This window comes from Perognathus longimembris, chromosome 23, assembly GCF_023159225.1.
Source record: "Perognathus longimembris pacificus isolate PPM17 chromosome 23, ASM2315922v1, whole genome shotgun sequence".
In the NCBI taxonomy this organism is placed as follows: Eukaryota; Metazoa; Chordata; class Mammalia; order Rodentia; family Heteromyidae; genus Perognathus; species Perognathus longimembris.
In genome coordinates, this window is record NC_063183.1 from 365,846 (window position 1) to 375,353 (window position 9,508).

Consider the following 9,508-nt stretch of genomic DNA (forward strand, 5'->3'; position numbering starts at 1 on the left):
GCAAAAGGAACAAAAGATCAGCTCAAAATTGTCCACACTGAACTGTATCATTTAAACTAAATGTTCACTTACTGGTAGCAGAAACTTGAATTAATCCTGTTATGTCTTTTCTTTTTTCCTTGTTATTTATGAGGTAGGATCTTTCTTTATGTCAAGGCGGGAGGAGCTACAATTCTTGTACTTGTGCTTCCCAGTGTTGCTGAGAACAACAGGTGTGCCATCCCTAAGCCCAGCCCCTTTGCTTCCTTCATCTTGGGGATAACAGGTTGATACCACTGTGCCCAGCCACTGAGTGAGTGAGGTAGTCTCAGGAAGTTTTATGCCCTGGCTAGCCTGGAACCATGGAACCCAAACACTGACTCCCAAGTAGCTAGGACTACAGGCTTGAGTCACCATGCCTTGTCCAGCTCCTGATTTTTAATACCACCAGACTAAGCACTTGAGGATACTTTTCAGACAATGCTAAGTGCCCAGTTACAGCTCTAGGGAAATAACTGGAAAATGCAAGCGTTGCCAGGCACTGGTGGCTCATGCCTATCATTCTAGCTACTCAGAAGACTGAGATCCGAGGACTACAGTTCAAAACCAGCCCAGGCAGGAAAGTCCACAAGAGTCTTATTTCCAATTAACCACCAAAAAGCTGGAAGTAGAGCTATAACTCAAGTGTAGAGCATGAACCATGAGCAAAAAAAGCAAAGGGACAGCATCCTGATTCTAAGTTCAAGTTCCAGTACGCTCCACCCCCTAAAAAATAAAAAGAAAATGCAAGCAGGGGCTGGGAATGTGGCTTAGTGCTAGAGTGCTTGCTTACCATGCATGAAGCCATGGGTTTGATTCCTCAGTACCACATAAACAGAAAAAAACAGAAGTGGGGCTGTGACTCAAGTGGTGGAGTGCCATCCTTGAGCGAAAGAAGCTTAGGGACAGTGCCCAGGCCCGGAGTTCAATCCCCAGGACTGGCCAAAAAAAGGAAAAAAAAGAAAGAAAGAAAAGAAAAGTGCAAGCATTCTGCTTACAGTGCCACAGGTGCTAACCCAAAAGCTAAATAAATAGGCCTCCTGTCATCACATGGGATCACAGAGAAGAAAAAAGGAAGAAACAGGTTTCAATGCTGATCCTCCTTCAGCCACTCATAAGAACAAGCAATCCCTGGACTGCTGAGCACTTACTATACCACTAACCCAGTAGCTTGCTGGCGAGAGAAAACCTCAATCCTAGATCTTTAAACACAATCCCTACAATGTTTTTTGAGTGCTTGGACAATTCACCATACAACTACCCAATCACTGTTTCAGCTACCAGGAAGTATCTCCAGAAGACCATTATACAAAACAATCACAATTCTCAAGGCATTTGGATGTCTATTCCGCCTGTTATTAAGCCGAAAGGATTATGTCTCCAGGTAAATCCATCTTCTACGCAAAAAGATATGAATTTTAGTTCTCAAAGATAAAATTTAAACCACATTATGACTTCTAAGTGTGTGTGTGTGTGTGTTTTCTGGGGCTTGAACTCAGGGCTTGAACACTGTCCACTCTACTATTTAAGCCACAGCTCCACTGCTGGCTTTTTGGCAGTTAATTGGAGATAGTCTCATAGACTTCCCTGCTCAGGCTAGATTTGAACCTTGATCCTTAGATCTCAGTCTCTTGAGTAGCTAGGATTATAGGCATGATCCACCAGCACTCACTCAGCTATACTCTTATTTCTTTTTTTTTTTTTTTTTGCCAGTCCTGGGGCTTGAACTCAGGGCCTGGGCACTGACCCTGGCTTCTTTTTGCTCAAGGCTAGCACTCTGCCACCTGAGCCACAGCGCCACTTCTGGCCATTTTCTATATATGTGGTACTGGGGAATCGAACCCAGGGCTTCATGTATACGAGGCAAGCGCTCTTGCCACTAGGCCATATTCCCAGCCCCCTACTCTTATTCTTTTTTTTTTTGGCCAGTCCTGGGGCTTGGACTCAGGGCCTGAGCACTGTCCCTGGCTTCTTTTTGCTCAAGGCTAGCACTCTAGCACTTGAGCCACAGCGCCACTTCTGGCCATTTTCTGTATATGTGGTGCTGGGGAATTGAACCCAGGGCCTCATGTATATGAGGCAAGCACTCTTGCCACTAGGCCATATCCCCAGCCCCGCTACTCTTATTCTTAATGAGTCACAAAGCCACATATTTAGTCCATTCCTCTCCTCATCTGTACTGATCCTTGAACCCAGGGCCTCTCACTTTGTTTTTAGATAGGAACCTGCTAAGTTGCCTAGAGTAGTCTCAAACTTGCAGTCTTCATGCCATAGTCTCTCAAGTACCTGAGATTACAAGCAGGTGCCACAATACCCAACAAGCCTATTCTTGATAAAAGTATTCTCAACATTACAAATGTTGTTTTTTGTTTTTTTTTTGGTTGTTTTTTTTTTTTGCCAGTCCTGGGGCTTGAGACTCAGGGCCTGAGCACTGTCCCTGGCTTCTTTTTGCTCAAGGCTAGCACTCTGCCACTTCAGCCACAGCACCACTTCTGGCCCTTTTCTGTATATGTGGTGCTGGGGAATTGAACCCAGGGCTTCATGTATAAGAGGCAAGCACTCTTGCCACTAGGCCATATCCCCAGCTCCTACAAATGTTTTTTTTAAATCCAGCTGGAGGCATAGCTCTAGTGGTAGAGTTCAACTCCCAGTACCACAAAATAAATAAATAAACTAACATCAAAGGTAAAGTTATCATAAAAAGAAAGCAAAACCATAATCTAACCACAGGAACTTTACAGTACATTCAGTCTAGGTTGAAAGACAAGGCTACCTGTTACCAACACCTTTCCCTTGTTCCTTCTCCAGGTCTCAGAGCTGAGTATAGAAAATGGGACACCTTGTGCCAACTTACCTGAATTCTTTGCCTTCGCTGTACCGTCTACTTGAGGAGGTCCTTGGAGCAGCTGTCTCCAGGAGCAGCTTCTGGGTGAGCCTACTGGGAGGAGCAGAGTCTCTGCCATCGTCCTCATGTGCATCTTGGTCACATTTCCATTCCTCATCTTCATTCAATGTGGGCAGGTATCCAGATATACCCTTCCCTGTCCCTGATCCTGAGCTCTGGTCACTGCAGACCTTCGGGCTCTCTGAGCCTGTCCTTGTGTATTCCAAGTAAATGTCAGACTTGAGGAAGGATGGATAGGTATTCTCCTCCATGGTAGACTGGATTTCTGTCTGGGCCTGGTCAAACATGGCAGGATCAATGTGCTGCTTCATAACACAGTCCTTTATGAAGCTTTTGGTGGCTGGTTTAGCTTGCCGTGAGACGATACCACTACCATCCAGGATATACTTCCGGTAGATGGCTCTGGCCAATTTTAGCCTCTTTTCCTCATTTGCATCACAGGGCTCAAGCTTCCTAAAGCCACTACAGGCAAACCAGAAGTCCAGCAGGTCAGCACAGCCCTCCTGCTTCAGGAAAGTCCTGAATAGGCTGATTCCATCCTGGTCATCGAGTAAGGAGTGCAGTGACTCAGCCCACCTCAAGTACGGTGGGGTAGGGGAGGCGCTACCCTCAGGCTCATACCCCAGATCCAGATCTGAGCGCCTTGGGGTAGCTGTGGAGGTATCACCTTTAATGCTGACACCTTTCCCAGAGCAGAAACTGTGGCTGACAGGCCTCAGGTCTGTGGACACCAAGTCTCCCTCCTCACCAGGCACTGGGGGCCGGGGGGCATCTTCGGTGAAACTTGCTCCGAGGTCCAAGGGGAAACCCTGCTCCTGGATATTCATTTTGGGACTCTGCGTCAATGAACAATGAGCGCTGACCCTAATACATCAGAACTTACAGCTCCAAAGGGAATCAATCTGCCCTGTTGAAACCATTAAGAGGAAAAAGATTAGGAAAAGTGGTCCATGGATGCAACCAGAGGTTCTCTCAAGACACGCAGTGGAGCCCTCCCACTCTCTGCTTAGAGGAGACTCAGTTCAGATTTCCAACAGAGATACATTTTGGCCCCGTGATTTGTCTACATTGACAACTTACGAAAACTTACACAGAAAAACCCTCTCATACTGAGTGCACAGAACATAGTGGACACTTCTCCTTCAACTGTCCTTTGTGAGAACCCCAGAGATGAGGAGGCTAAGGACCACTTACCCTGGACAAATTGCTGAGTGAAATCATAGGGCAAGAAGGCTGGAGGAAGGAAGGGTGCTTCTAGCTCTAACCCCACCTGCCCTGGTGACACTCAAGAGGTGGCAGACAATCATACTACCAAGCACTAGGCAGATGGCTGCCTTCCAATTCCCATGTCTCTAGCTTTTCAGGTTACTGCATCACTTCATAGTTGGTACTCTGCAACAGGTGGGGGTACACAAGCAGGATGGCAGTATAACATTTTTTTCCTGTCCTGGGGCTTGGACTCAAGGCCTGAGCACTGTCCCTGGCTTCTTTTTGCTCAAGGCTAACACTCTACCACTTGAGCCACTCCTGGCTCTTTCTATTTATGTGGTGCTGAGGAATCGAACTCAGTGCTTCATGTATGTAAGGCAAGCACTCTACCACTAAGCCACATTCCCAGCCCTCAGCCAATCATGGGTCACCTCCAACATCAAAGATTCAATAAAAGAAGGACATGGCTCAAATGCACAGGAATTAGTACATCAATGTAGTGTACATGATGTGATTTCTCTACATCAATGTAGACAATCTGGGAAATGCAGAGGGTGTACTTGGCTGCTAACACCTCTTCTTGAAGTTAGATTCCTTTCAGATAGCAAATCGTAACTAAGTACCTAGAAATTCAGGTCAGAGAAATTACAGAAAAATGAAATAAAAATGTAATTATGTCTTTTAGCTAAAGAAGCATACAAGTGGGCTGGGAATGTGGCTTAATGGTAGAGTGCTTGTCTAGCATGCAGGAAGCCCTGGGTTCGACTCCTCAGTACCACATAAATAGAAAAAGCTAGGGGGCTGGGGATATGGCCTAGTGGCAAGAGCACTTGCCTCGTATACATGAAGACCTGGGTTCAATTCCCCAGCACCACATATATAGAAAATGGCCAGAAGTGGCAGAGTGCTACTTGAGCAAAAGGAAGCCAGGGACAGTGCTCAGACCTTGAGTCCAAGCCCCAGGAATGACCAAAAAAAAAAAAAAAAAAAGCCAGAAGTGGCACTGTGGCTCAAGTGGTAGAGCGCTAACCTTGAGCAAAAGAAGCCCAAAGACAGTGCCCAGGCCCTGAGTTTAAGCCCCAGGACTGGCCAAAAAAAAGCATACAATTTACATACTCATTTTAACTGTGAGATGAAAACCAAAACATCTACTCTCTTAGAAGTCAGAAAAGTACAGCTCTGTAAGTGTGCAGTGTTCAAGAGACCACACTGGATCACACTGATACTGTCCATGGCCTTTGTTCCTTCCTATTATAGTCTACATAAGTCCTCAGAGCCCATCAGTTTTGGCTGGGCCTCGCAACCTAGCCAAGTGGGAGACTAGAACACAGCATGCCATGATGCAAGTGGCCCACGCAAAAAGGAAGGGATATATATTATGTATATACAAACATATATTACATATAAGCACACATATATGTCAGGGTCAAACACCTGGAGCACTGAACAAAAGGTACAAAATAATTTCTAAAACCAACACAAATGGTGACCTTTTTTCAGCTATGCTATCAACCTAGGTTGCTGTGCACTGGCCTCCACAAAATCTATACCCAACTATGTTCCTGAACTGCACATACTTAACCTGTCAACAGCTGCTGATGGCTAAAGTGCAGATGCAGAGCAAGTCCACAATTATATCCCCAAATGACATTTCTGCAACTAATGACTTCTTAGGTAGGCTATAATCTCAGGCTCAGCAGGACCAGATTTTTACTTAAGGTCAAGGCCCACTTGGCCCTAGGCCTTCTGCTGCTCACAGACATCACAAGTCTCTTCAACTGCAGTCACTTTCTGGGAACCCTGTCAGCACACAGTGAGCACTTCAGGAGTCTGTAGCTCCACACCAGCAGTCCACCATATTCTTGTTCAGGGTTCCATTATAGGCACTGAAGACTTGACCTTGCCCTTACAGGGCAGTTCATTAGCCTTGAGGAAGAACCAAATCAGGGGCTGGGAATATGCCAAGAGTGCTTGCCTCGTATACATGAAGCCCTAGGTTCGATTCCTCAGCACCATATATATAGAAAAGGCCAGAAGAAGGCGCTATGGCTCAAGCAGCAGAGTGCTATCTTTGAACAAAAAGAAGCCAGGGACAGTGCTCAGGCCCTGAGTCAAAGCGCCAGGACTGGCAAAAAAGAACAAAATCAATGGAAACAGAAAAGCAGCTAAGCAGGCAGCATGTTCAAACAGGAGGCTAGTCATTGTCACTTTCACCCAAGGTGTTCATGTCTTCAATGTGAATTACTGCTGTGGGACCCCCTCAGCACCTCACCCATGGTTCTGAAACAAATGGGCACACAAATATTTAATATACAGACAAAAAAAAAGGTACTTGGGGCTGGGAATATGGCTTCATGGTAGAGTGCTTGCCTAACATGCAGGAAGCCCTGGTTTCAATTCCTCAGTACCACATAAACAGAAAAAGCCAGAAGTGGCACTGTGGCTCAAGTGGTAGAGTGCTAGCCTTGACTGAAGGAAGCTCAGGGACAGTACCCAGGCCTTGAGTTCAAGTCACAGGACTGGCAAAAAAAAAAAAAAAAAAAAAGGCACTTGTCCCATATGCCAAACATGAGCTCTTCACAGATGCCAAATTAACAGCAGTGAATCCAAGCTGCAGCCTTTGATTACAGAACTGCACCTATCTTCAACTCACACTTTAATAAGAGAATCAAGGGTCTGAGAATATGGCCTAGTGGTAAAGTGTTCGCCTTGTATACATGAAGCCCTGGGTTCGATTCCTCAATACCACATATATAGAAAAAGCCAGAAGTGGCACTGTGGCTCAAGTGATAGAGTGCTAGCCTTGAGCAAAAAGAAGCCAGGGACACTGGCCGAGGCCCTGCCCCAGGACTGGCAACAAAAACAAAACCAAACAAAATAAAGAGAATCAAGTCTATCGGATTCATTTTAAACTACTTTTTAGAACCCAGAGGAAATATGTCCTATTACTTACTCAATATCTATTTTTGGCTATCAACTGACAGAAGGGCTTCAGTGTCTGTGGAAGCACATGAACATCTCCACAAACTACTAAAGCACTCCAATTCCCTACATCTCTAGGCTCCCACAAAGAACAATTAGCATTTAGGGCACATACATATACATATCACACACAAAATAGCTACGTTAAGTGGGTGAATCTAATGCCCACAGCATCAATTCTGGCCCATGGCCTATAACCACAACCTATAAAGTGATTCCATAAAGGTATTATACAAGTCTGATACAGTATTTTAAATTGCCTTAGGCATACAGCTCTGAATCCTACGACCACAAGTTTGATGCTATATAGCTATGTGTATGTATTTATTTGGGGCTTCTGATTTACACTGAGTGTGGAGATAACAGCATAACTGACATTTCCCCAACCGTCTGTTGGTTAAGTTATTTAAGAGCCTGGGTTACTGCTTTCACATGTAATCCATATGCCCATCACATACATTTTCAATGACCAATAAAACACTCCCCCCTGCAAACAAGTCCACTAGCTTCTATGAAATCTATGACTAGTCAACATGTGCTGAAAATCAAACAGAAACATGGTTTTATGTATTGTCCCAGTCTTGTCCCTGGATGGAAGTTCTTAAAACTAAAACCAGGTATTGAGACAGGACCTGTAAGCCCAGAGAAGCAGCACCTGAGCAAGAAGGAGGGGTGTACAGAACAGTGAGAACTCTCCCTAAGTTATACTAAAATATGCACTGAGAAGAATCCCCAGAAGATGAGGTATCATCTCTCTGTCTACTGCCCTGCCAAAAGTGTGCACCTCTAGTTTTGTTGAGGGAGAGGGGCTAAATTCAAAATGTGTGTAAGGACAGAATGCAGAAAAGAGGAACCCCAAAAGAGCAGCAAGGGACCAACCTGAAGGGTATAGAAGACACCAGAACAATGGGTGTCCAGCAAGGGGAACCACAGCCTGAACGCAGAAAGAACCTTCCATGGATTCCACTCACTCATTCCAACTTCCAATTTCTAGGGGAGAGAAGGGGGAGAAAGGAGGGCCTCTGTACACACTTTCTGGCCCCAGTAGCTACACTGCGCTCACCTCTATCCTAAACACGTCTCAGACCCACGGACCACAGGAGGCAAACACACACAACCTACTTCTCCCTCGTTCCCATCCCCATTCACGAGCCCCAACGTCAAAGCCTCTGCCAGCCTAAATCCCTCCTATCACCCACTTCCTGGCACACCGGCCCTGAGAGCCCCTCAGCCCATACACCTTGCTAGCACACAACGCGGTCCCCCGGCCTCTCCACACACACTCCCGCGCCCCGCACGCCCCCACCGCGCGCAGCGCGCTCCACACACCTCCCCGAACACACTCCGCCCCACACTCCCCGGGCCAAAACAGCCCTCGCCGACACGCCTCGGGCCCGCAACCCGCGCGCCTGTCTTCCGGGTCCGTTTCCGCCGGCCTACCGCGGCCTACCCCGGCGGCCGCGAGCTGCGGGCCCTCCGCGCCCGAGGAGTGCGCCCGGCGGCCCCGCGCTACTCACCAGCGCGCGACGGCTGCGGGGTCGCGGACCCCGGCCCGGCTGCCGACGCAGCGCGGCCCATGCACTCAGCGGCGGCCGGGCTGGCGGGCCCCGGCGGGGGCGCGGCCCGGGGCGGCCCCCATCCCGGCGGGTGGCTCGGCGGCCGGAGGCCCGGAGGCGGCGCGGAGCAGACCGCAGAGCGCCTCCAAGGCCCGGCCGCCCACTCTCACCTCCCGCCCCACGGGGACGCAGCTCCGGCCCGACTGGAGTGGGCCCCTGCGGCAGAGGTAGCGACGGCCACGGCCGCTTCACCGAGCCCGCAGCCCTAACCCACCCGAGCGCCCCCGCCGGCGCAGCCCGGAAGTGCTGGGGCGGGACCTCGAGCGTGGGGAGGGGCCGCGGGCGGGAGCTCGGAGGACAAGGTAGGGAGCGCCGGGCGGGGCCGGGGGCGGGGCCTCGGGGCGGGGCCACCGCCGGGAGGCCGGCTTCGTTGTTGTGGAGGAGGTGAGCCCTCCGCCAACTAGCGCTGGAAGAGGGCCTGGCGGGAGCCGTAGCGGCCCCCGCCGAGGCTCCGAAAGAGTATCGAGAGGAGCAGCGGGAGAAAGGCACGGCTTGACAGCGATCACGGACTGAGGCCATCAGCCGCCCTAGGCCGGTGTTGTAGGCAGGCGGAGAGCCGGCTGCGCGCACCCTCCGGGTCGCAGTGTTTTTCTGTAGCATACACAACAGGGGACGACCCGGACGTCCGCAGTTCCCGACTCCCGAAGTCGGCGTCCACAGGCCCAGCCTGCGCCCTGCCGGCCTCCCGCCCCGGGCCCCGAAGGACTAGATGCTAGGCTCTCCAGCTGGCAGACGGTGACCCGCAGACTACATCACTTCTTGCCCGGATGTCTCGCGA

The 9,508-nt window shown here is 49.2% G+C and overlaps 1 protein-coding gene across 2 annotated transcripts in view; it reads right to left on the reverse strand.

The window, feature by feature from the left end:
- Window positions 1–8,689, reverse strand: part of Axin1 (axin 1) — a 34,911-nt gene extending 26,222 nt beyond the window's left edge. For both annotated transcript variants that reach the window (XM_048333265.1, XM_048333264.1), the window contains exons 1-2: window positions 8,632–8,689; window positions 2,873–3,830 (exon numbers count right to left, since the gene is read on the reverse strand). In XM_048333265.1, coding sequence (XP_048189222.1) covers window positions 2,873–3,750 — 878 coding nt within the window. In that variant the 5' untranslated portion in view covers window positions 3,751–3,830; window positions 8,632–8,689. The remainder of the gene's footprint in view (window positions 1–2,872; window positions 3,831–8,631) is intronic.
- Between the last annotated feature and the right edge of the window lie 819 nt (window positions 8,690–9,508).